The sequence below is a fragment of the Leucopleurus acutus genome, assembly GCF_964270905.1.
Source record: "Leucopleurus acutus genome assembly, chromosome: 16".
NCBI classification, from domain to species: Eukaryota; Metazoa; Chordata; class Mammalia; order Artiodactyla; family Delphinidae; genus Leucopleurus; species Leucopleurus acutus.
The window spans coordinates 68,959,456-68,987,249 of NC_139158.1; the positions used below are offsets into that span (position 1 = coordinate 68,959,456).

At 45.5% G+C, this 27,794-nt stretch overlaps 1 protein-coding gene across 1 annotated transcript in view; it reads left to right on the top strand.

Moving 5' to 3' along the window:
* Nucleotides 1–16,151: 16,151 nt before the first annotated feature.
* The window catches only part of TOP1 (DNA topoisomerase I), an 86,340-nt gene continuing 74,697 nt past the window's right edge, over nucleotides 16,152–27,794 (top strand). The window contains exons 1-2 of the mRNA XM_082857828.1: nucleotides 16,152–16,494; nucleotides 16,831–16,855. Coding sequence (XP_082713954.1) covers nucleotides 16,462–16,494; nucleotides 16,831–16,855 — 58 coding nt within the window. The 5' untranslated portion in view covers nucleotides 16,152–16,461. The remainder of the gene's footprint in view (nucleotides 16,495–16,830; nucleotides 16,856–27,794) is intronic.

Consider the following 27,794-nt stretch of genomic DNA (forward strand, 5'->3'; position numbering starts at 1 on the left):
CTGGCAGTCCAGTGGTTAAGACTTGGCACTTCTACTTCAGGGGGCACGAGTTCAATCCCTGGTCGGGGAACTTAGATCCCATATGCTGCGTGGCATGGCCAAAAAATGTAAAACTAAATAAAAATTAAAAACAAAACGGGATATCAACCTTGACTCCATCCTCTCCTTTGTCCCATCTCCAAGTAGTAACCCTGACCAGTGGTCCCATCTCTGACTCTTTTGCCAGACACTGGATTTCCTTAATTTCAGGGTTCGCAGAGTAGTCCAAAGTTCTCAATGACTCCATCAACTCCTCAATAGATATTCTCCCTCTATTTTATCCCTACATCCATCTATGCCCCATGCAAACATCAGGGTCGTCTTTTTAAAACGCAATTCTGCCTAGCTTCACCTAACTGAAAACCCTCCAGTGGTGTCTCATTCCTCCCAGCAGAAACCCCTTGCCCCGGCTTACCAGGCCCTCCAAATCTTGGCCCTGGCTGCCCTCTCTGGTCTCACATTGGGTCACTACCTACTCTCTGCCCCCCAAGCGTCAGACATCCTGGAATACTCACAGTTTGTCTTTCACTTCCAGGCCTGGGCACCTGCTATTTTCTCTGCCTTCCTCTGCCTAACTCCTTCTCATCTTTCACATGTCAGTTTAGTCACCACTTCCTGACCGGCCTCTCTTGAAGTTTTGTGAGCTGCCCCTTCAGTGAATTCCCAGAGTCCCCTGTACTTCCTCCACTGGGCTACCCACATGCTCCCTCTCCCATGTTCCTGTTTCAGCCAACAAAGCCTGCCCAGCATCTCAGAATGTTGGAGCAGCACCCTCCAATGGAAGCATAATGCATGCTTCATGCATAACTCTGCATTTTCTAAAAGGCTTATTTTAAAAAGCAAAAAGAGGACTTCCCTGGTGGCGCAGTGGTTAAGAATCCGCCTGCCAGTGCAGGGGACACTGGTTTGAGCCCTGGTCTGGGAAGATCCCACATGCCGCAGAGCAACTAATCCTGTGAGCCACAACTACTGAGCCTGCACTCTATAGCCCGCGTGCCACAACTACTAAGCCTGCGAGCCACAACTACTGAGCCTGCGCGTCTAGAGCCTGTGCTCTGCAACAAGAGAAGCCACCACACGAGAGGCCGGCGCACCGCAACAAAGAGTAGCCCCCGCTTGCTGCAACTAGAGAAAGCCTGCGTGCAGCAACGAAGACCCAATGCAGCCAAAAATTTAAAAATAAATAAATTTGTAAAAAAAATTTTTAATTTAAAAATAAATAAATAAAGAACTTACGGCCTTTAAAAACACAAAATATTTTTTAAAAAATAAAAATAGGGCTTCCCTGGTGGCACAGTGGTTGAGAGTCCGCCTGCTGATGCAGGGGACACGGGTTTGTGCCCCGGTCTGGGAAGATCCCACATGCCGCGGAGCGGCTGGGCCCGTGAGCCATGGCCGCTGAGCCTGCGCGTCCAGAGCCTGTGCTCCACAACGGGAGAGGCCACAACAGTGAGAGGCCCGCGTATCGCAAAAAAACAAAAAACAAACAAACCAAAAAATTAAATTTAAAAAGTTTTAATTTAAATAAAAATAAATAAATAAATAAACAAAAAGAAACAGGTGAAGTTGATTTTAATAGTACATTGTAACCCAATATTTCAAAAATCGTATTATTTCAATATATAAGCCATATAAAAACCTTTGATTTTCTTCTTAGACTTTGAAATCTGGTGTGTGTTTTACCCTCACATCTCAATTTGGAAGAGCCACTTTTCAAGTGTTCAGTATCACCATGGGCTAGTACAGTTTGGGAGGATACTTTAAAGCTGCTTGGCCTGTGTCCTGTTCTGGGGACACTAATTCTGAGAAGTTCTCATAGACATTCTGTAGAAAAAGGGATTCTAAGTCATATAAGTCTTCAAAACACTGACAAAGCCCAGTTTTTATGCTTCCCATCTCCCAGAGTCTTAACTGTGCGAATGTAAGATGTGATACTAGAAACAGACCAGAGCCTGGAGCATTTGCCCAACTCCTTTGAGCTCAAAGCTCTATTTTCGTAAAGCATTTCTGGGGATTAGTGTCCAGTGGAATGTTCTTTAGTAATGCTGGTTTAGCCACATCCCTGAGTCAGTCAATCCCGGGATCCCCATGGGAAGAATTCAGGGTTCAGGAAGCCCCACCTCACGTGCCTTTGAGCCTGGAGCTCAGGAAACACCCAAAACCTGATTACTGAATTGACTAATTAACTAATTCTGGGAGGTTGCAGAGGGCAGGGCTAGAATCAGTAAGCAAAAATTACAGCATATTTGAGCTCAAGCGAGAAAGCTTTTGGGGTTGTGTGTGTGTGTGTGTGTGTGTGTGTGTGTGTGTGTGTGTGTGTGTGTGTGTGAGTGTGTATGTTTTTAACAGCTTAAGGCTCACTTGCCAGATCTTCCTGGAAAATGCAGTAGATAGCCTTATAAGATGATGATTTCTCCATCTAGGGGTGATCAAGGCTGGAGTTCTGGGGTGGCGGGGAGCAGGGTCCTCCCCAGAGTCTCTAATTTCCCTCCTTCAGAACTAAACAAATAAAATAAAATCAAGAAGAAAGAAAGTAAAAAACTGCACTGACATAAGATCTTGAACTTTAGAGGAAGTGATCAGATGTGCATGCATGTTCTGGGCCCTTTATTAAGAACACACTTTGGGATTCTGGAGGCCCGGTGGAGGGTTAGTTTATAGCCAAAGCCCCTTTGAGGCCACAGGTCTTTGGTTTAATTCAGATTTTTGATCTATTTTATACACAGTCAACATCTGGTCAATGACTAATTGAATCAGTCAATCAATCAAAATGTGTGTCTAGGGGGGTAGACCAGAGGATGGTCTGCTTCTCTTGAAATTGTTTCTGTGGGACAAAACCAGGCAAGACCAAGCCATGCTGTTAGAAGTCATCAGGATAGTGGTTATGGTAGGGATAAGGAGAGGAAGAAAGCACACAGGGCAGGGGGTTTCAGGGTGCTGGAAAATTCTGTTTCTTGATTGGGTACAGGTTATTCAGATGGGTTAAGGTGGTGAAAGTCCATCAAGCTGCATACTTTTGATCTGGGCACTTTTCTGCATGTATGTTACACTTTGGTAAACAGTTTTATAAACTGCTTTTGTGATGATCTACTACTTTATCACACTAAGAGCAAAAGTGTGATTGTGATCAACCTAAATAAAATCATCAGGCCAGTCTGAGATTTGAGCTGAGGAGGAAGAGGTTAACCAACAGCCAGGTGTTTCTCATGTTGGCTCTGAGCAATAGTTTTGCTGGCTCAGGGGGCAGCTAAAGTTTAGCCAAGCTGCAGAGGGGCCCCAACCCTCCACAGACAGGCAGCAGATGGATTCAGACCAATCATCTTGGAGCCTCCAGGTGCCCATCAGTAGTATATCTGGAAGAACCTGGAAGAAGCTGGAAGCTAGAGCCTTTAAAGGTTGGAGTCTGTGCCCCCAGGCCATGCATGAGGCCTGGCCCAAAGTAGGTGCTCAACTGGGTATCCCTTTCTTTATTCTTACCTGGATTTCAGGTATGGCATTTCCAGAAGTGCCAAGGCCTTCTGCCAGAAGGGGCTGGAGCGCCAGCAAGGATCACGGAGGCTGGCACAGCTGAGCTGAGAGTGGAAGGGGAAACGAAACCCTTGCATGGCTCACACGTGCTTAAGCAACTGCAAAGAAGCCACCTGTGGTCAGTTGAAGACATGGAAGGGGGAGAAGGAGGGGACTTCAGAGGAGTGGGGGAGGTGATGAAGACTGTGCCTTTCAGGTGACAGAGAGGGGGGAGGTAAAAAAAAAAACACCCAGCAGTTGAGAATAACAGGCAACACACCATGGGGTGTAGGTGGGGGCAGAGGTAGGTTTCAGGCAGTGGAGATAAAGAAGGTCAAAGAAGACAGCTGTTTATAATAGGCAACACAACGTGGTACAGAGGAAAGGAAGCCTGGACTTAGAGCTGTGTGGTGTTGGCAAAACACATAACCACAGAGTTCTCTCATCTGTAGAAATGGGACAATAATAGTTCCTTCCTCTTGGGGTTGTTGAGAGCATGAAATCAGTTGATACGTGAAAAGGATTGTGCAAATCTTGTGGCTGCTGTTCATAATAATAAGGGCATTGGTAATAATGTGGTAGGGAGACGCTTCTGATTCTGAAAGGAGACCAGGGTAATTGACTTGGGAGCCAACAACAACCAGAAATCTAGAGGGGAAGAGAGAAGGAGAAGAGAGAGACCCTCTAGAGGAGGGGTTCTTAATTGGGGTGCATTTGAACTTCTATGCAAAACGCTGTATTTAAGAGTATATGTGAACGATTACATTAGAATGGATAAACAACAAGGTCCTACTGTATAGCACAGGGAACTATATCCAATCTCCTGGGATAAACCATAATAGAAAAGAATATTAAAAAAGAATGTATATATGTGTATAACTGAATCACTTTGCTTCACAGCAGAAATTAGCACAACATTGTAAATCAGCTATACTTTAATTTAAAAATCAAAATGTTTCCAAAAAAAAGAGTATATGTGTTTTTTGGAGGGAGAGGGCCCATAGCCCATATCAGTTTCTCAAAGGGGTCTAGGATCCCTCCCAGCAGTTTAAGAATTATTGATCTAGAGAACTGAAGGCTCAAGAGAGAGAGGCAGATGAGAAAAGTGGGCCACCGTCATCCATGGATGGAGTGAGTCATCTTCATGACCTAAGACATGGGCTTAGGGGGTGGAGAAGAATCTAAAAAGAAGACACAAAGGAGACAGAGTTTGTTGGAATGAAGTCTCAGAGAACCAAGCCAACTCGCAGTGGGGATAGGGTTGGGGGGAGGGGTAACTCAGTTTTCACTGTGGCCCAGAGAAGGCTCGAAGACACTGTTGGCTGAGTGAGTGGGTGGATGGGCAGGAACACAACCCAGCAGCTGAAGATTCAGGAAATTAGTGGGGCAGAATGCAGATAGGGGTGGGGGGTGGGCAAGATCCTGATTATAGATGTGAACTTAGGCCTTCTCAGTATGTAATTGGTCTGAAGATTAACCCTGACTGTGTGTCTGGGGAACTATGGAGGGACTGAGTGGAGAAATTCTTTCCATTCACCTGGTGTGTGATGGGAAAAAACTGTCAGCCACTGTACACTGTTCTCCATCTGAAATACTCTGGCTCTCATGAAAAGTACTCTGCTAAGGGGAGGGACTCTTAACTACTGGCTCCATGGCTATTATAGGGATTCCCCCCGCCCCCAGAGTGGGGTGAGCAGAGACTTTGCTATCTGACAGTTGTGGGTTTGTATCCTGATCTGGCCATTTCATTCATTCATTCATAAAACAAATATTTCTTAAGCATCTACTATGTGCCCAACTTTCTACCAGGAGCTTGATATGCAACAAGGAGTAAGAGATGACCCTTGGGCTCAAAAGTCTTACATCTAGTTGGTGAAATGGACAATGACAGTGGAGAATGATAGGTGCTGGGGATATGTCCAGGTTGCTATGGGAACAGAGACGAAAGACACTCATACTTCTCCAAGCTTCAGTTTCCTTATCTGCAAAATGGGAATCATGCTATTCACTACAGGGGGTTTCCTGGCACATTCCAGGTCCTCACTTGACACATGTAGGAGCTCACTGCAGCCCATGACTAATTAATTTTCTGTTTGTTTTTTTGTTTTGTTTTGTTTTGTTGTTTTCTGTGGTAGTTTTTCCTTAATATTATTTTTTAGCTATTGATAACATAGCATGGCAGAAAGATTACATCAGCAATGTGGTATAATACAACTGTTTTCATTGAAGCCTTACACCTTACTGTTCCGTAGGCTATTTGGAGTGTCCCTGCCCCTTGCACGAAAGTACAACTGCGATGCCTCTACTGCCATGACTAATTAATTTATTCAACAAATATTAATTGAACACCCCATGAGTGCTGGGCACTGCTGTAGATACTAGAAATTTGGCATTAAACTAAACAGAGAAATAGAGTAGTCAGGAAAATTCTCACTGAAAAGGAGATATTGTAAGTATCTGAAAGAAATGAGAAAGTAGGCCATGGAGATATTTGGGGGAAGGATGTTCCAAGTGGAAAGATCTACAAATGTAAGGGTGCGAAGGGTGGAGGGTGAGTGGTAGGGAGACCAGTGAGGCTAGGGAGAGGTGATGGAGGTGGGAAGTGCTAGCAGATGAGGTGGAGGGACCAGGGAGGGGGACAGGCAGGGGAAGGTCTTGGGGACCATTGTAAGCACTTTTATCCTGAGTGAGATGGGAGCCACTGGAGAGGTTTGAGCAGAGGAGTGACAGGATCTCACATTTTCAAAGGACCACTATTTTTAAAAATCACTTGTTCTGAGGATGTCCTACAGGAAGACAAACACGGAAGCAGGGACACTAGTTAGGAGGCTCCTGCACTAAACCAGGTGGAGATGATGGAGGCTTGGGCTAAAGTGGAAGCAGAGGGAATAGGGAGAAATGTTTAGCCTCTGGATATTTCAGGTGGTGTCCACAGGATTTGCAGATGGATTGGCTATGGGGGGTAGGTGAACAAGAGAAAGATCCAAGGACTCTGAGGCTTGGCCTGAGCCTTTGACTGTGATGGGGAAAACCAAGGGAGGGGCAGGTTTGGGAGGAAAGATGTAAGTTTGGTTTGAGGTGTTGTGTTTAAGAAGCCCATTGGGGCTTCCCTGGTGGCGCAGTGGTTGAGAGTCCGCCTGCCGATGCAGGGGACGCGGGTTCGTGCCCGGTCCGGGAAGATCCCACATGCCGTGGAGCGGCTGGGCCCGTGAGCCATGGCCGCTGAGCCTGCGCATCCGGAGCCTGTGCTCCACAACGGGAGAGGCCACAACAGTGAGAGGCCTGCATACCACACACACACACACAAAAGAGAAGCCCATTGGAGGGAATTCCCTGGTGGTCCAGTGGTTAGAACTCAGCGCTTTCACTGCCGAGGGTGCAGGTTCGATCCCTGGTCGGGGAATTAAGATCCCACAAGCCACAGGGAAAGAAAAAATAAAGAGAAGCCCATTGGAAATCCAGATAGGGCTATAGGGTAGGTAGCCGGATATACAAGTCTGAGGCTGGTGCAGGGCTGGGGGTGGGCAAAGTCCTGATTACAGATATGAACTTAGGACTTCTCAGTATTTAACTGGTATTTAAAGCCACAGGAGTGGATGAGATACGAAGAGGGAAGTTCTGAGGACTGAGCCTAGGGATTCTCCAACACCCAACAATGATGGCCTCACCTACTTTTCATTTGGGGGTTCCAAGGCTCAACTTGGATATTCTGTAAGGTTTTGTGCAACTATTTCCCCAATGTTCTGTCTCCCAGTTCTGAATACACACGCACAACAAGAAGCAGGAAAGTCTGCAGAGGAACAAAAAGTCAATTTAAAATACATTGTGTTGTGGGCTTCCCTGGTGGCGCAGTGGTTGAGAGTCTGCCTGTCGATGCAGGGGACACGGGTTCGTGCCCTGGTCCAGGAAGATCCCACATGCCGCGGAGTGGCTAGGCCCGTGAGCCATGGCCGCTGAGCCTGCGCGTCTGGAGCCTGTGCTCCGCAACAGGAGAGTCCACAACAGTGAGAGGCCTGCGTACCGCACAAAATAAATAAATAAATAAATAAAATAAAATACATTGTGTTGCCATTTTCCCCCAAATAACAGAAGAGCCAAGCTCTGGGTCTGTAGGAAGATTTGAAGTCTTTAGCTTTCTGCCATCAAACCCTTTAGGCTGGGCTTCCAAGGGAGTCTGCCTAGCTTCCCAGCCCTGAGGGCTCTCTCATGAGGTTCCTAGACCACTGTCTCGTAACTTATGGTTTACTTGTCTAGCTCCTCTTCTGGACTGTGGATTTCTCCAAGTGGAGGCCCTGTCTAATTCATCACAGGACTACTACCAGGACCTGGCACCAAACAAGCATCAAGAAATGTTAGCGGAAATTAACCACATGGCAGAATCCAAGGAGGAACCTCCATCCCCCAGGTTCTGGGTGTCTTTCGCTACATTGGTGTCTATTCTGCTGAACCCCTTCCCTGACACCTGCAGGTGAGTCCTGGAAAGGGAGAGATAGATCCTGCAGGGCCGCACTCTACCCTTTGGGAGAAGAATATTCTCGGGGGCCTGGATAAGCCATCCTCAAAAACAAGTTCTCTGAGTCAATCCTTAAGCGAGTTCTGGTGGGAAAGGGTCCAGAACCCTGGAGGGAAGGTTTAAGCAGCCTGTGGCCTCTGAGAAGCAAAAAAGGGGTATCTCCTCCAAAGGGACCTGCCTCTTTATCTGACCCAGAATTCCTGGGATATCAACTCGATTGTACCATCACTTTGTCCAAGGAATAGAACGATCCAAAAGGCCTTCTTCTGGACAAGTGTGTGTTGTCCATCATAAAACAAACAAACAAACAAAAACCCTCTTAATCCCAGGCTACTCTGGTTCCTGCACTGTGTTCCACCTCCTGCATATAGCTAGACCTCTTCAACAACTTGTCTAAACTGCTATCCTTCACTTCATCACTCAGGCCCATCCCTAAAATAAGGCTTTCCTTCCAGGCCCTCCTAAATGACCTCATCTAGACTAATCACTTCAGGTACCACTTCCAGTTCCTCTTCTGAGCTCCAAACCCATGTATCCAACTGCCTACTAGACATCTTGACCAGGCTACCCCACAGGCACTTCAAACTCGAATGTACAGAGCTGAATTCATCATCTTTCCCTCAAACCAGGTCATCCCGCAGTGTTCCCTGCCTTTGTGAATGGCACGCCCAGCCGTATCCTCGAATCCTCCCCTCTCTCTTTCTCTGACATATATAATCAATCCCTGATACATCAGCCCTCCGTCATGAGTATCCCTCAAATGCAGATATACTCCTCTCCATCCTCATGGCTCTTCTGCTGATTGGGGACATCATCAACATCATTTTTGCCTAGATGTTGACATCAGCCTTCTTTTTTTTTTTTTTGCGGTACGCGGGCCTCTCACTGTTGTGGCCTCTCCCGTTGTGGAGCACAGGCTCCAGACACGCAGGCTCAGCGGCCATGTCTCACGGGCCCAGCGGCTCCGCGGCATGTGGGATCCTCCTGGACCAGGGTATGAACCCGTGTCCCCTGCATCGGCAGGCGGACTCTCAACCACTGCGCCACCAGGGAAGCCCGACGTCAGCCTTCTTAACTGTGGCCTAACAAGTCTGCAGTCTTGACTATTTCAAAACCATTTTCTATACTGTAGGTAGCATTTACTAAAATGCATGTGATTATGCTCCTCCATTGCTTACAACACATCAGTGGCTCCCCATTGCTCTCAGGATAAATTGCAAACTTCTTAACCAACACAAAACACCCTGCATGAGTTGGGCCTTGCTTACCCCTTCAGCCTCATCTCTCACTACCCCTCCTCCCAGTCTACCCCTCAGCCACACTGAATTACCAGTAGTTCTCCAAACAAACCCTGCCCTGCCCAATTTCCAAGTCTTTATTCCATTTGTTCCCTGGGCCTCTAGTGATCATGTCCCTCACTTGTGTTCTCTATCTTCCCTAACTTTCACTGGCTAGCTTCTGTCCCCACCTCAGGGCAGGCCTCAAGTTTGAATGTTATTTCCACCGGGAATCCTTTGCCTGGACTCCTCAATTCTGGCATGACAGCAACCTTAAAGGGTTCCTATAGCAAACATACTGCACATTATCCCCAAAGCATTTATCAGAGTAAGTGGCAATGACTTGTTCTCTTGTCTGTCCCACCTACCAGGCCTGAGCTCCTTAAGAGCAAGGACTTTGTCTGTCTGATTTGTGGCTGAATCCTTAGCACCAGGCATGGTACCTGGCTCACAGTTGTTGTGTATTTATGTGTTTGTGTGTATGTATGTGAGATGCAGGAAAGCTAGGGAAGGGGCAGATGCCATGAGAACCGGGGGGAAAGAGGGACAGATAATTACAGAAGTAGGTCTTGGCAGACTCCACAGAGACAATAGCCACTAATGGGATGGGGAGGACAGGATCAATTCAAGAGGCTCCTAGGATTTGAGCCTGCATGACTGGGAGGGAGATGGGCAGAGCTATTCACCAATCAGGGACCATAGAAGGGAAAGGTAAACCCAGGGGAAAAGTTGAACTCAGGAGCAGAGGACTGTTGGAGACCATCAGGGGGACACATGCAGTAGGCAGCTACAGATATTTCTGTAGCTCCAAAAAGAAGTCAAGGCTAGAGATACCCATTTGAGAAACTATCTATAGGAGTCAGTATAGAGTTGGTAAAGCTTCCAGGAGGAGAGTGGATAGAGAGAAAAGAAGGTTGAGGACAGAAGTTTGGGAATGCTTACATTGTCACGGGAGAAGAGGAGGCAGAAATATGGCATTTGCAGAGATAGGAGGAAAACCAAGAGAATTCATGGTCCCTGGAGCCAAACGGAAAGGACCCAAAGAATGTGCCCAGCATCACTGAGTGCTGCAAGAAGGTGGAGGAGAATAAGGCTAATCTATTTGCAAACTAGAAAGTCTCTGATTAGAATGGAAGTCAGATCAACAGTGTTTAAGGGGTTGGATAATAAGACAGAAAAGGCAGCAAGCATGCACTATCCTTTCCAAATATTTCAAACATGCCAAGGGAAACAGTGACCTAAGGACCTTGGAAGGCAGTACAGGGATTCCGAGACTGGGCTCCATAGTCAGACTGCTTGGGTTCAAATCATAACCCCACCATTCCATAGCAGTGTGACTAAGTTAAACTTACTCAATCTTCCTAAGCCTCAGGTTCCTGGTCTGTAAAAATGATGCAACTAGTAGTACCTGCTTGATAAAGCTTATTGTGAGGATTAAGTGAGATAATGTATGGGAAGCACTTAGTCCAGGGCAGAGCACGTGGTAAATAATCAATTAATGTGAGAGACTATTTTTAACAAAGTCAAGAGGGAAAATTGAGAGGAGGGAGCAAGTGGAGACGCTGCCATGCAGGAGGGAGAGAAGATGCTGGATGTGGAAGGGATGGGATGGAGGGCTCGAAGGGCTTGTTGGGGGCGTGGGGAGGTAGATCTCTTTAAAACCTGATCTTGGTGAAGCTGTCACCTACTGGTTATTGAGTGAGGCTGCCATCTCTGTTCCATTTTCTTGGGAGGGTCATGCTGAGTCAGCCTGGCGTTTCACTCAGTCCCAGACTTGTCCAGGATTTCCTAGAGCCCCAGTTTCTGCCTCTTTGCCTCCCCCAGCCCACTGGTTCTCCATGTGGAGGCAGCTGGACCTGAGTAGCGGCAGGATGTCCCAACAGTATACCCTGTGAGAGGGAGATTCAGGGACAGCTGCTATCCTAAGTTCTCCTTGGGCTGTACCCTGGACACAGGTCAATATCCTGCTGTCCCCTTCATGGTCTGCATCTTCACAGTTATTCCAAATGACCCCCCACCTCCCATAGTTAATGATGCTTCTGAAACACTTGCAATGGTCTTCACATGCCTCCTGGCTAATCTGCCTGTCTCCAGCGCCAGCTCTGCCAAACTGTCCCCACCCTGCTGCCCATGGTTGTTCTCTCACCTCCTCAAAACCCCGCCATAGCTCACCCTGCAGTAGCTCCTCTGTCACTGGGGGAGGCCTCTCCACTTGCCCAACCTTCTTCTCTGGTTTATCTTCACATGGACCCTCTGCTCCATCCTGACCAAAGCTGTTCCTGCCCATGACTCTCTGCCTTGGCCCAGGTTGGTCTTCTTCCTGTAGTACCTTCCCTTCTCTTCCACAAACCAGCCCTCCTCATCTTTAGAGAATGGCATCCAACCAGAAGCCTTTCCTAATATTGCCCCCCCCCTGCCACCACTGGCGAGTTGGATGTGCCTCTCCCACCCCAGCATTCCCATAGCAACCACTGCTTCCATGTTATTCTTTGTTCCTTATGGTAACAGTTGGGGAATATGTTTGTCTTGTTATCAGACTAGGAACTTCTCCAACATGAGGATTAGGTCTTATTAATATCTGTATCCCCAGGGCTTAGCATAGTACCTATCTACCACATAGCCCCCGCACCCTCATTTCTCAGGGAATACTGGTTGAATGAATAAATGTCCTCATCACAGGAAGGATGTCTTCTGGCAGGAAGGCAAAGAAGGAATATGAAAGTGGACACCCCACACGGCCAGGCTCCTACATCCTTATTGCTTATCCTCTCATTCCACAACTCCAGGGTTTCTGGTTGTTACTGGGATTGCCAGCCTGAGTCTCCTTTCTGGGATGTCAAGCAGGTTCTTTTCTAAGCATCATCTAAGTCTTAAAAGGGAAGCGGTCCTTAGGCAAGGCACCCACAGGAAGGGAGATCTACCAGAAGACACTGCTGCCCAAGAATTGCCAAAGTCAAGACTGTGCAAGCATCCAAGTTCAAAATGCCAGGGGGCATCCAGGTGCCATAACATGAGGGGCCCAGGTCCAGGACCAAAGAGAAAACAGAGGCCTTGTGAGCGCCCAGGAATCAACTGTAGATTAGGACTTAGGATAACTTAGAGCTCTTGGTCTTAAGTGACCCATCAGAGATCTGTTAAGCAAAAATGGGGATTTATTTAAAGGTACAAGAACAGGGGTGAAATAAGGTCTCAGGATATAGTAGGAATCAGGGCCCTGAACTCCATCAGAGCCTTCTATTCTCTTCCTTCTCTCCTCCTTTCCTCCCAGCTTTTTTCTGGCCCTTTTGGCAGAAAATACCAGCAGGGCAGCTCCCTGATTTACGTACTACACATCCATCTGCAAGAAGAGACACTGAACCACTTTCTCCTTCCTAGTTCCAGAGTCTCAAGGAAGTTGATCTGAATGGCTCAGCTTGGGTCACACAACTGTAGCCCAAGGGACAACAGCATAGTTGTGTATTTGTGTACACTGTGCAGAAGGACAGGTTCCCTGAAAAGCAGAAGTTGTTCAGACAGCCCTGTATGTGTTCAGTTCTGGGAGCCAAGAGTTGGGCTAAAATAATAAGAACAATCCCAAGAGAGTCAGAAGCAAATGAGTATGGACTGAATCTTGAGTGACCATCTAGAGCAGGTGGCCTGAGGGCTGGTCATTCCAAAGAGCCCAGTCTTAAGAAGTAGTCTGGAAAAAAAAAAAAAGGGTTTCTGGGCTTATATACATTTTGGAGATGCTGTAGTGCCATGTGTATCAGCATATGGACAACTCTGAGAAGTCCTGTGGGAAAAGACCTGTTTAAATCGTAACAATGCATACATGTGTGTTTGTGTATGAAGTCCTTCTTTTAGTGGAATATTGATAAATTATCCACCTTTCACAGTGTGTACTGTCCTCTACTAGTGATTTTTATGGGGGCTGGGATGGTCCATGAGTGAGTGGTCTTGATTTAAAGCAGTGTTCCCCAAGCCTCATTTATGTCTCTGACCTTCCTGGAGTTTGTCTTATATGTTCCCTCTGTGCCATTCCGTGATATTTTCATGTAAATCAATCAACCAACCCATCCTAAACAGTGACATCCTTGAAATCATGGATTTGATATGATGGTTAAATTTTTTTTCTCATACACATGGCAATATATACATAACGATTAAAATGAAAATGTCTGTACAGGCATTACCTATAATCTTCTCAAGTACTAAGGGTAGGTGGACCATATCATGGGGATACCAGATTAAAGTATCAGGAATCAGAGAGGGGTCGCATGGGCTTGGGTAAGCCAACCAGCCTCGGAGCACTGCCAGCCACATATGCTGGCAGAGAAGTTCAGCCTGTGACAAGACGCCCAGATATCTGCATGTTTGTGCACGGGGACCATGCTTGGGATGCCATTTTGGTGTGTGTGTTCTGTTTTCATGCCTACCCAGATCTTCCTTGAAAATGAATGCAGATTCTCCCTGGCTTGGGAGGGTGGCAGTGGAGCAGTGGTAGGAAGCACTGTTATGCCTTAAGGCAGTCCTCAACTTACTTTGGCCTTACTGCGGCAAACAGGTAGGAGTTATATGCTTCACCTGGTGGCCTGGTACTGATTCTGAGATGGAAAGACTATGATGAAAGACACCAAAAGCAAGGTGAAACTGGTTCTGGCAACTTGTTTCAGAGAACTCCAAAGAATAACTTTGGAGTCAAGCAGACCTGAGTTTGAATCCAAAACTCAGCACTTACTAGCTGTGTGTTCTCAGTCAAATTTAAAAAACAAAAATCTCTTAAAATTGCACCATTATCACCATTATCCAGTTGAGGAAACTGGGGCTCAGAGAATTAAAGCAATTTGCCTGAGGTCACAGAGCTAATAAACAGCAGAGAAGAATTTAAAACTAGATTGGTTTGACTTCCGCATGTGTGGTCCTAACCACTGTATTACCCTGCTTTCATTCCCTCACTGATTGCACATCTCTTTTGTAGGATCTGCAGCTGGACGCTGGGGATCAAGTGCTAAGCAAGATAGACAAGGTCCTAGCCCTCATAGACCTGGCATTCAGTAGGGGAGAGAGACATAAAGTCACTAGTTACCCCCCTTAGTAATTTGATAACTGTGATAAGTGTTACAAAGGAAAAGGACACTATGAGGGGCACTTGATCTGGGTGGGGAAGGAGGAGTCAGGGAGTGTGGAAGGGAGAAAATGGTACTAAGATTGAGCTTTGAAGCATTCACAAGAATTAATTTTTCTTAATGAATTAAGAATTAAAGTGTTTACCACTAGATGTGATAGAGGTGATTTCAGTGGTCCATGGATGAACACTTTTTGTATTTTATTTGTAAATGATTTCATAGACATTATTATTTCATAGCTATTATTGCTTAGGATGAAGCTAAAGAAAGAAGAGGATCAATTAAAATATTAAGTAATAATAGCGGAAGTGGTAATACATATGGAAAAAAATTCACAAAGGTCACACTTGAATTAAGCAGGTTATTCAGGATCTTGGCAGCTACTTTAAGAATTTTGAACTTCGTACTAAGATGAGGGGAAGTTTGCGGAAAGGGGATAATAGTTAGATCTGGTGTTGAAAGAGCACTTTGTCTACTGTTGCAGAGAAGCTTGTGAGAGAGCCAGAAAGGAAGTAGGGAACCCTGTTAGGAATGTATTGTAAGAATTCAAGCAGGAGATAATGCAGACTTCACAGGTGTGTGGGCGGGGGAGAGAGGATTGAAGAGATGCAATCAGTTGGACTTATGAGAAACGGAGAGGAAGATGTCCAGGGTGGAGCTTTTCTAGCTGGGTGGCGGAGGAAGATGGTGAGTTCAGCCTTGGAGAAGCTTGTGAGGTATCCAACTGAAGATGTCAGGTAGGTTAGTAGGTTACGTATCTCTGACACAGTTTAACTTTAGTAAAATAGGCGACCTCACGGAGCTATTGTGTGAATTCAGAGCGGAGTACACAGTAGATGCTCCATAAACGGCAGTTCTTTCTCCAATTCCTCCCCCCTACACCCCATAGCGCGTTATGGACACAGCCGGGTACAGAGCCAGGTCGTGTTTACTCCGCGAGCTGATTCCCTTTGGCCCCAACTCCTCTCCTTAGCACAATTCCTGGCTCAGGGATGTTTGAAGAATGAACGAATGAAATCAGGCCTCTTGTGACCCAGGGCCACATGTACCCGGCTGAAAACTGGAGCTAAGCCAGACCTTTCGCGGGTTGGAAAATTAAAATAAATTTTAAGAAGTGGGCGTGAAATCATCCATAAGTTGGAAGGCCTGGACAAAGGCTGGGGTGGAAGCTCCTCCCGCCAAGCAGCGTCGGGGTCCGGTTAGCGAGGGAAGAATAGCTGGTGAGAGCTCGGGGGCCCTGCTGCCAAGGTATTTGCAGCTCCCGGGAGATCTCGGACCGGGCCCTGCCGCTGTCCCGCGGCGGCCTTTAAAGGCCCACCACGTGGCCGAGCTGCCGGCCCCAGTCCGGAGGCGGTGTCCGGGCTGCGCCTGCGCACTGCCTAGGGGAGGGATCTGGGATCCGAGAAAAGGCGCTGGGAGAGGAAGAGAAGATTTCACAGGGTGGGCGGCCGTGGGCGGAGTCAGCTCCTTATGCAAATCACATCGGCGCGCGAGGGCTAGGGGCGGGGCTTGCGATGCAAAGCCGGGTCCACCCATGGAAGCACGAGGGGGCGGGTCCCGCAACCCTCGGCCTCCTTCCGGAATCTCTGACGTCAGGGACGTCGCATTTAAAAGCGGCCGCGCAGGCGCAGTGAGGTGAAATGCGAACTTAGGCTGTTACACAACTGCTGGGGTCTGCTGTCGCCACCAGGCCGGCAACAGTCAGCCTCGCCGCCGCTGTCGCCGCTTCAGCCGTTCCGGGAGTCTCAGGCCCTCCCCGCCGCCCTTTACCCGCGTCTCCGGGAGCCTCCTGGAGCCCCAGTCCGCCCGAACAGGCCGGCCGCGACCGTCTCTGCGTCTCCTCGGCGCCCCTCACCGCCCGCCGCGCTCGCCGCCTGAGCCGTTCCGGGAGTCTCAGGCCCGCCCCGCCGCCCTTTACCCGCGTCTCCGGGAGCCCCCGTCCGCCTGAACAGGCCGGCCGCGGCCGTCTGCGACTCCTCGACGCCCCTCGCCTTCCGCCGCGCTCGCCGCTCCGGCCGACATGAGTGGGGACCATCTCCACAACGATTCCCAGGTACTGCCCTGCCCGGCCCGGCCCGCCCGGGCCCCCGGCCCCGCCCCGCCCCTCCACGACCCCCGGCGCAGGCCCCGGCCTCGGCCCGGCCGCTGCTTTGACAGGCCGGAGCCCCCCGCCAGGGGTGGCCGGCCGGAGGAGATCGGCTCCCCGGGCCCCGGGCGGGAGGCGCCAAGTTACAGTTTTAGGGCGGTTGGCTGACCCTTCAGGCCGTTCCCGGGGCCCCCTTATCCCGGGGGGCGCAGGGTGGGCCCGGCCCCCGGCAGCGCGCGCTCGCCCGCCGCCCTCGGGGTGAATGTGCCTGTTGTTTCATAGTCCCTCCTTTTCTCTCCCCAGATCGAGGCGGATTTCCGACTGAATGGTGAGTGTGCCCCCTCCCCAACCCCGGTCCCCCCGACCGCCGGCCCCGCGCCCGGCCCGAGCCGGGCAGAGGACAGACATGGCGTCCCAGAGACTAAGTCCCGGCTCCTCGCTCACCGGCCCCATTGTTCCCATCGGGCCGCCTCTGGACCCCCTTTCCGGGGACCCCAGCGCCCCCAGATCGCGGCCCTCCCAAGAGGGGGCAACGGAGACCCCGCGTCGCCCGCCGCCGGGCCTCTGGCAGTCTTTCCGGGCCCGGATTCCTCCCGGGAAAGTCGCCTTGTCGACAGTCGGGACTTAGTCTCTGCGCCATTTTCTTTTTCTCTCTCCTCTCCTTTCTGTGTCTATGTCTCTTTCTCTCCCTCCCTTGGCTCCTTCCTTGAGCTGCCCAGAAAAAGCTTTCTGCGGAGCAAAGCCACGTAAATCACAGACCTCACCAGGGGGAAGGTTGGGAGCCTGAATTGTTACTGTTTTTTCCCAAAGAGAACTTTATTTGGGGTGTTATTCCCTCTTACTGCTTCTTGTTTGTTTCCTTTTCTGCTTCCAGAATGAAAGATACCCTTCGGCAACTGTTGATTTTTTTTTTTTTTCCTCCCTTTCCCTGGTAAGATGTTTATGGTAGGAAATAGGGCTCTAAAGCTAAAGCCCTCCTTTGTGGAGTTCTTTATATTTTGAGATTGCTTTCCCCAAGTTGTGTTCTTTGCAAAGGTAGTGGTACCTGCCTTCAGAAAGTTTGCAAGTTCTCTGTTGGCCATCCATTGTAAATGTTGGGCTTAGGCATGTTGATTTTTTTTTTTAAATTAAAGTATTACTGACTAGAACTTCAGTGGGGCTGAGGTTCCTAAGGCACTGTTTTTTTTTTTTTAGAAATGCAGTTTAGTGTAGTTGTCAGGAGGAAACGTTGCTGAGCATCTCATCTGGCCTGGTGTATTAGGCATTTCTCGTAGGCTGTGGGGTAGAAAAAAAGATTTTATTTATTGAAACAAAGATGACCAGCACCACCCCTGCTTCCTGTTCATTCTTTTTCAGAAGCCTCTGTTTTTCAGGAATCGAGAGCTAGCTTGCTTTTGCCTGACCTTTATGTTTTGTACCCTTTTCAGCCAAGTCAAGGCATTTATTCTTTGAGTATTTCCACTTCAGTTACCGAGTGACGATTCCCCCAATAGAAAGCTCACCCTGCGAGCTTTTCAACAATCCTGTTGAAGGAGAAGGTACCTTCTGTAGTGTGCTGGGAATTCCCACTGATTCTGATGGTACATAATCCTGCTCAGTTGAGTTTGGGTTCTGGGAACCTATCCAGTGGGAGAAGCTGATGACTAGGTTTTCTGATGTTGTAATCAGCAGTCCATCGTGTTAGCCTGCTCTACTGCGAGCAGCCTTATGTTCAGATTTTGAAGTAGGGCATCCAGCAAGAGATGGTACTCTGCGAGGAGAGAATCTGGTTAAAGTGTAGCATTTCTTGAGCACCTAATATATGCCAGGCACTGTGCTTAGTGCTAGAGCTGAACCTTTGGCCACAAAGTGCTGCTCTTGCCTTCAGTCTATGTGGGGGAGACATAATTAGTTAATTACAAGGTAGGTGCTGGGGCAAATCTATACCCAAAATGCTTTGGGTGACTAGGGGATTTAATTTTGTCTGGGGGTGGGGAAATTTCTCAGAGGAGGTAGCTTTTGGGCTTGCTTGTGCAAGACTAGGTGCTGAGTGTCAAGAGTTGGAGTATTTCTTAACTATGTTTAGTCAACCTATCAGGGTTTTAAAAGCGGGAGATGAGGCCCCTGCTGTTCAGAAAACCGCAGAGTGTAGATACGTTTCTTTGGGATGTGGGAGCAAAGAAAGGATGTGGCAGGTGAGGATGTAAAAGTCCTTTTGACCTCTCTTGGAGGAAGGTAGGATCTTAATACAGAATAAGTGTTTTTTGACTCTCAGACTGGGCTGAGTAGGTAATGTATCTAGTAATGAAACAAAGTGTAGTCCTTTCTCCTCAGAAAGTTAACCTCCATGGTTCTCACCTAGGTTATACAAAGGAACTGTTGAATATGTAGAATGATTGTAGGCTGGGTAGGTTATTGCTCTTTAGTGCCATTTTTTAGAGACTGAAGTAAACTGGCTTTATTGACTTTTAGAATGTGTTTTTTCACTTGTAATAGCAATAATTGCTGATATTTATTGAATGTTTACTGTCTATCAGGCATGAATCTCAGTTCTTTCCATTGGATCATCTAGTTTAATTTAATCCTTGGAAGAACCTTTATGAGTTGGGTACTATTATCTCCATTTCCATAGATAAGGAAACTGAGCCTTAGGTATATTTACTAGCTTTCCCAAGGGCAGTGAGTTGGCACTACAAAGCTCACAAGCTTAGCCACTATGCTATATATGATTCTGGTATGAAGAAATTAAAAGCTGCCTCATCTCTGCTTTCTTACAGAGCTGAAAAAGGCAAGAGGGAGAGATTTGATAGTTTGTTGTTTGCTTTTTATCTAAACCTGCTCCCAAAAGAAAAAGCACTTTAACTGCTTCCCCACCACACTGAGGGTCTGACAGTGGAGTATTATCTTTGTAAATATTGTCTAGAAGAAAGATGTAGTATGAGTAGCTGTTTGCTTGCTCTGTTAAGTAATACATTAGTAACTAGTGATTGATTTATGTAACTATGAAAGAGTTTTTAAAAGATAAAAATCAATGTTTAATTATGCTCAGACAAGTTATTGTTGATCTTTGTATTAAGAGTTTGCTTAAGCATGATTTTAAGTGGACCTAAACCCATCTTACAGATGAACTGTGCCAATAATGTTAAAACAAAACTCCCTCATTTGCCTGCCCTCGTCCCCTAAGAGCTAAAAGATTTTTTGCCTTTGGAGTTCATTCTTTACAATAGTTAGAACTGTTACTGTTCGTATAGAATTTAGAACATTCCGGCCCATACTCAACTGCTGGGAAAAATCTGTTATTTGTGAAATGTGTGTATATTTAAAGTATTGCTGGGAGTTTCAGGAGCAGAAACCATAATCTCTTATACCTAAGAGAAAAGGCTTCTTTTTCTAGGTGTTGGTAGCACTCATTGAAGTGGGGCTGAGTCATTAGCCCAGTACTGTGCAGGCTACTGAATTATCTGTAGTGTTGATAATGGTAACATCAGGTTGGGGGTCAGTGGTCCTATTGCTGTTTCAAGAACTTGATGTTTTTGTCCATCTACTCTGGAGTAGTAGGGTTCTTTCCTCCCTGGCATGAGTAAAGTATAATGCTTGGTTTCATCAGTGATTATTCTCAGAAATGTTACATGGGTTCATTGTTTGGCATTATCTTGTGTTGATTCTAGTAGCTTAGTGGATTCAAACTGGATGATGGAATTAAATATGAATTGTTTCTGATGCTAACAGATAGTTATACTTCTGTGCTGTTGGGCACTGGTTGGGATGGCAGGTGGGAAAGCTAATGATGTGGCTATCTGAAAATTCCCATCACATTTTTAAAACCAAACTGATGGCACCTTCAAATGAAATCTGGCACGTCTTCCTACTCCATCCAGAAACACTTAAGCTCTGGGCTCCAGTGTTGTCCTTCCTTCCACTGCAGCCAGATTTCTTGGGGGCACCTTTTCAGAATTAGTGAGCTGCTGTAGAATCTTTATAGATGAAACGGAGCTGCTTGTCAACATGTGCTTTTTAGATTACTAGCATGTCAGAACTCACAAACAAATTTTAGATTCCGACGTTACCGGTAAAACAAGAAAATCAAGTAGTTACTAAATCAGAAATACCTCATGGTTTAAAAAGTGAAAACTGGATAATATTGCTTGCTGTAATTAACTCATACTTGTCTTTGGTAAGTAGATAAAGTAAAATGGAAAATAGGAAGTCAGGGTCAGTTCCAAAATCTCATTTTAACCAACAGTAGCAAAAAAAGAATTGAGTCTGGCTTTTTTCCTTTAACATCAGCATAATAATGGGGAATTGTGAGAATTTGAAGAGAGATTCATTAGTTTGTTCTAGGTGAGTCAGTATCCATTTATACAAGTGCCAGGGATTCTTAACATGTCTCAAAGCTTATATTCTAAAATGAAGCTGTTGGGGGTTTTTGTTTGTTTTCGGTGTGTGTGGGGGCATGCAGAAAACATGGCTGACTTCTGAGCTTGTGAATATGTGTTGTATGTTAATCACAGTAACAGTTACCTGTTGCTACCAATGGTATTGGACGTGATTCTGTTGTGCTTTCTGGGTGTATTTCATTTTAGGAACTTTCAGACATATTTCAGTTGTTCATGTTATTTCCTAGTAGTTGGGTATGAGTGCATACGTATGTTATTGGTCTTTAACAGCTTTTGCCGTACTTACAGTGCAGAATACTGATTTTCTTCAAACCCAAAGTTATTTCTCCAGAAATGTTTTGTGAGGGATTGCGTGTTTTCCATATGAAACTATGTTGAACTCCAATAAAGTTCTAGGTTCACTGGGAAAAATGGATTCCAATGTAATTATTTACTTTTGAATGAGGCTATGGAAATGCTTGAAATTAGTATTTGATGTGGGATCCTGAGTTTAAAAACTGTCTTGAAAGAAAGGTAAAATATGGTCCATTCATTGCATTTGGAGACGGAAGAGAGTCAGTTCACTAACTTTTCTGAATCCTGTGGTTAAGGTTATCTGACTGCCGCTTAATTATTTTTGAATTCATTAACTTTGCGAAATGAGGGCATTTGGGCAAGCAGTTGAGAATTTGGCTTCCTAAGGTAAAAAGTTTGGGATGGGAGAAGTTCCCAACTGGCCCTTTAGAAGTGAATGAGGTATTGTGTTTAAAGGAGGCTTTTAGATTGTGTTTAAACTTTGAGTAGTAATAGTTGGAACAAGTCTTTTCTGTTTCCATGCCTTGTAAATCTGAAGTTTGTGAAGCAGCTTTCCATCCCCATGGCTTCAGGCCAGTAGCTAAAGTAGGAAATGTAAAATAGAGGCCATCAGTATGGAAGAAGTAGCATTTGCCAACCTTTGCCCTTCCCCCACCACCTGCCTATCTAGGTGTGAGCAATGTGTAGTATGCTCTGTGTTGATAGCATAGGGCCTGGGTACTGTGCAGGGGGATAAAGATGGGGGCGTGGTGATGGTGGGTGTAGCCTTGGCTTTATTAGGTGGGAAGAGGCTTAGAGTGGAATATCTGTTAGATATTAATGGTATTTTGGGTAGTGTTGTAGGAAATGACTAATAGTTTGCTAAATGATTTTAGCAGCAGTAGATATTGTTTAAAATGATATTTATTCTGTATATTCAAGAAAGATTCTAAATATTTTTCAGACTGGGAGAGAAGTGACTCAAGTATATTTCTAGGTATACAGATTGTAATATCATCAAGCTAGACCACCCATTGTCAAAGTTTGTATTGTGTCTTTATCTGTCATTTATGGCTGTAAGGTTTAGTTAAGAAAGAAACGGCAAGGGATATTGGCAACTTAAGTTTTAAATTTCTTTTTGGTAGGTACTCGTTTTTAATTTGTTGCCTTATATTTTTAAATCCACTCAGTTATCTCCCTGCCAACTTTACCTTTCCGTACTGTTCTTGAGAATTTTTCTGAAATGTATAGTAAATATTTTTATTTACATCTCCCTTCTGCCCTCCTCATTAGATTGGGTAGAGGTGCGTGCATCTCTACCAGTCTCCGTTAATTCCTCTCTGAGCCTTTGAAGTTAACTTTGTTTCTGTGGATTTAAGGAACCGAAGAACTCAGTTCATTAGCATTCCTGAGACACACCTAGATAAGCTTCAACAAAAGGTGTTAAAGCAGTCAGCATAATTGAGGACTTTAATTCGCTTGTCTTTGTTGTTGACGTTGCTGAGAACAAGTTTAATAGATCCCTGGGTATTATGACATTTTCCTGTATTTTAAGAACAAAAACACATCCGCCAACCCTTGGTCCAATATTCTTTGTATTTTTCTCAGCACAGCCTAGGAAAGATAGAGGGCAGGAACCTTGGAGGAGATATCCTTGGCTATTTGGAGTTTACCAAAAAAAAGTTGTAAGTTGAAGGCTATTCCTACACTAGAATACACTAGAAGTGTACTCATTGCCCCTTAGTAAAAGTCCAGATTTTAACCTTGCTACCAGATACGAATGCCTAGATTTATAAAGTTTTGTAGGCAGAATACGGGTTGGGCAGAAGACTGATCTAGATTTCAAGATCAGTGGATTAGGGAATCTCATTGGCTGAGACCCCCTTGCTTTACCCAGCTCCTATAAGGTAGCCCCTTTATTTCTTTGTAGTCAGCTATCTGAGCTCTTGCTTGGCAGCAGAAGGGGAAGTGGGAGGAAGGGAACTAATTTTGAGAGTTTGGTAGACACTATGTTTTTTTTTTTGTTTTTTTTTTTTTGACACTATGTTTTTGTATTCATTAAATCTCATTGGGAGATTGGGATTGACATATATACACTAATATGTATAAAATGGATAACTAATAAGAACTGCTGTATAAAAAAATAAATAAAATTCTAAAAATAAAAAAAGAATAAATCTGAATTTAATGGGAATAGTACAGATTTGTGGGAAAACCTTCTCATCTCCCCCCTTTTTTTAAAAAATATCTTTTAAAAAATATTTTATTTATTTATTTTTGGCTGCGTTGGGTCTTCACTGCTGCACACGGGCTTCTCTAGTTGCGGCCAGCGGGGGCTACTGTTTGTTGTGGTGTGTGGGCTTCTCATTGCAGTGGCTTCTCTTGTTGCGGAGTATGGGCTCTAGGCGTGCGGGCTTCAGTAGTTGTGGCACATGGGCTCAGTAGTTGTGGTCACAGGCTCTAGAGCTCAGGCTCAGTAGTTGTGGCGCACGGGCTTAGTTGCTCCACGGCATGTGGGAACTTCCTGGACCTGGGCTTGAACCCGTGTCCCCTGCATTGGCAGGAGGATTCTTAACCACTGTGCCACCAGGGAAGTCCCTCTCATCTCCCCTTTTTGGTAGCATACTGCCTTGGTCCAGAAACCCCAGTCAGGTGGTAATTGGTAAGCTTCTAATAAGATGTCACAGCCGGGACGTGCCTGGTAGTCCAGTGGTTAAGACTCTGTGCTTCCACTGCAGGGGGTGTGAGTTCGATCCCTGGTTGGGGAACTAAGATCCCATATGCCCTTCATCGCAGCCAAAAAAAAAAAAAAAGATGTCACAGGCTGTCCTTAATTATATGCTGTTAGAGATAGCCTTAGACCCCTTATATCTTCAAGAGATGCTATGGTATTAAGGCTGGAACCAGATTGCTATTGAAATAGGAGAATAAGTGATGAAGAGGGAGGCTCTGGGGAGATACAGTGCTCTTGAGCAGCTGTGGTAAAATAGAAAGTTGGAGTAGAAATCAGAGCAATCTGGATTAAGTCCCTGTTCTTACTATGAAACTTGCCCTGGCCGCTATACCTTGTTTTCTTTTTCTTTTGTTTTAAAATCTTTATTGGAGTGTAATTGCTTTACAGTATTGTGTTAGTTTCTGCTGTACAACCCTCTAGATCATCACAAAGCATCAAGCTGATCTCCCTGTGCTATGCAGCAGCTTCCCACTAGCCATCCATTTTACATCTGGTAGTGTATATATGTCAATGCTACTCTCTCACTTCATCCCAGCTTTCCTGCCCCCCCCACCCCCCCGGCCGTGTCCTCAAGTCCATTCTCTGCTTCTTTATTCCTGCCCTGCCACTAGGTTCATCAGTACCGTTTTTTAAGATTGTATATGTGTGCGCTAGCGTACGTATACCTTGTTTTCTCATCTGTAAACAAGGATGATATTTCTATGCTTCACAAGCTATTGAGATTTAAATGAGTATATGAAGGGGTGTCTCTACCCACATTTTAAAATTTAAACTTTGATTAGACAGCTTCTGCTCTGAGATGGATCTTTATCTTGAACGTTAGATTTGAAGTAGTGAGTTGGTGGCTCTTTCCTTCCCTCACTGGTATTCTCTGTTAACATTTTAAATCTTCCTGACATTTACACAGTGAACAGTAACACATAACTAGAGTTGGTAGATAGAGTCTTTAACTAACTGAACTGCATAGCCTATGTGGCTCTCTTCTGACTATTAAGCAATCACCGTAAAATAAAAGATGGTGTATCTATATCTAGGTTTGGGCTAAGTAGGAGCCAAATGTTTACCTGGTTCTTACTTTTCTAAGAATAAGTCTAAGGCAAGGTGGTTACTGCTGAAAGAACTTCTTCCAGCAATAAAGGTGGGCTTAGAAATGAAGGAAGTGTATTGATGTGGGTAATTTCTCAACCTTTTAATAGAATTATGGGTTTTCTATTAAAGTCACCCAGAGCTTATATGTCATTTATACCTCAATTAAAAAAGAAAGATAACCAAGGGTTTATCTTTTAGATACATTTAATCAGTGAAATGCCTAGTTCATTATTTGTGGTTTGTTTTTTTTTTTTAAACCACAGAACTCAGTATGTCTTCCGTCATCATGGTTCTTCAAAGGGTACTCTTTTACTACCTGCCACCCCAATATATATATATATAATATATATTATATATATATTATATATATTATATATATATATATATTTATTTTTGGCTGCATCACGTCTTCGTTGCTGCGCGCAGACTTTCTCTAGTTGCGGCGAGTGGGGGCGACTCTTCCTTGCAGTGCGTGGGCTTCTCATTGCGGTGGCTTCTCTTGTCGCGGAGCACAGGCTCTAGGCGTGTGAGCTTCAGTAGTTGTGGCACACGGGCTCAGTAGTTGTGGCTTGTGGGCTCTAGAGCACAGGTTCAGTAGTTGTGGCACACGGGCTTAGTTGCTCTGTGGCATGTGGGGGGATCTTCCCGGACCAGGGCTCGAACCCGTGTCCCCTGCATCGGCAGGCAGATTCTTAACCACTGTGCCACCAGGGAAGTCCCCACCTCAATATTTTTAAACTGAGAAGACTCAAAGCACCTGAGAGTTACTTTTATTTTTCATTTATTCAGATGGTTGCTCAAAGTGACCAGCTCAACTTGCTGTGAAATAATAATTCTTGGGAATAAGTGCCTTAGATAATAAAACTTAGGTATGAGAACTTAAGTAGCAAACTCCATGTTAACAATTGTGCATGAGTATAGACATTTGGGGGATTCCATGGAAAAAAATTTTAGTAATGGCTCATAAGTCTAGGTAATGCTGATTATTGAATTGCCTTGAATTTTTAATTTGGAAGTACTATTTAAGATAAACCGGGGCTTCCCTGGTGGCGTAGTGGTTGAGAGTCCACTTGCCAATGCAGGGGACATGGGTTCGTGCCCCGGGAGGATCCCACGTGCTGCGGAGCGGGCTTGCTGAGCCTGTGTGTCCGGAGCCTGTGCTCTGCAATGGGAGAAGCCACAACAGTGAGAGGCCCGCGTACCGCAAAAAAAAAAAAAAAAAAAAAAAGATAAACCGAAGTTAGTTAGGGATATGTTTACTATTGTACATTAAACTAAACCAAATGGATCTTAGTAGAGATCTTATACCATGGATCAAAAGGATTATCCGAGTAGCATCACAACAGGAACAGACTTCAAAATTAATATTCAATTAAAGGTAGTCCAGAGAAAATAATTTTGTAGGATCAAAATTACAGCACAGGGTCTAATTTTAAAGAGTCTCAGAGATAAAGTCTTGAAAAGATAAACATCTCAGGAACAAATGGTTCTTAAAGTACATAGGAAAAAAAAGTGAGAAAGTGAATATTAATACTGCATGTCTCTATTGCCCTCCGTATGTTAGAGTGTCAGAAATAGGATTGGGTTTAAAAGTCTTCAGAGCTTGGACCTCTTTCTCTTACATCATTTTTCTCTGATTAAGAATGTGAATAGCCTTGGGTGGGGAGGGGATCCATGTGTCTCCCCCCACCCACCGCCAAATCAGGCAACCATAATGTAGTGGAAAGGATATTTCAATTTGAGCTCTTGCACTTCTGCTCAATGGCGATGTCTTTGAACAAGTTAATCTCTGAGTCTTAGTCCTTTGCATCTAAACTAGGTCTAATACTGAGGATTAAATAGCATGTGAGGATCACTTTATTTATTTAAATTTATTTATTTATTCATTTATTTTTTGCTGCGTTGGGTCTTTGTTGCTGTGCGCGGGCTTTCTCTAATTGCAGTGAGTGGGGGCTACTCTTTGTTGCGGTGCGTGGGCTTCTCATGGCGGTGGCTTCTTTTGTTGTGGAGCACGGGATGTTAGGCTTACGGGCTTCAGTAGTTGTGGCTCACGGGCTTTAAAGTGCAGGTCAGTAGCTGTGGCACACGGGCTTAGTTGCTCTGTGGCATGTGGGATCTTCCCGGACCAGGGCTCAAACCCGTGTCCCCTGCCTTGGCTGGCAGATTTTTAACCACTGCGCCACCAGGGAAGTCCTGAGGATTACTTTAGTAAAGGTAAAAACTTAGAAAAAAATTTTGAGTTCCTTGCCAGTCCTTAAATTAAAAAAAAAAAAAAATCACCCAATCACCTTTTCAGAGATTGCTTCGTTAGTATTCTGTACAAAGGGAACTTCAATTTCTTTAAATTTGGGTATTGTGAGATTTTACTCCAGGGGAGAAGGGTCACTAGGGAGCTTTGAATATGATACTGCTGCTGTGAATCTGAGATGGGCGGGCTCAGGAGGGTGCTGACTCGCCTTTACTTTGTGACTGTGTACAAACCACTTCGTTTCTCATACCGCTTTGCCCTTGGGTTGGTGCAGTATTTAAGAGATCTTCTTAGGAAGGTAAAACGTTCATGTTTAATTGCAAATGGAAACTTTAAGTTGCCATGTTCATTTATTTAAACATTCACAGAGTAAATACCTGTAGTGACTAGATACAGATGAACAAGACAAACCCATAGGCTCTCAGAAGGAACACTTTGAGGTTAGTAAGTTGCAGGCCTGTATTTTTACTTCCTCTGTTGAGATTCCATGTGTTTTCATCAGTGCAAAGGCTCCTGTCGTACCAGGGTAAGTGGGAACGGAAGGTAC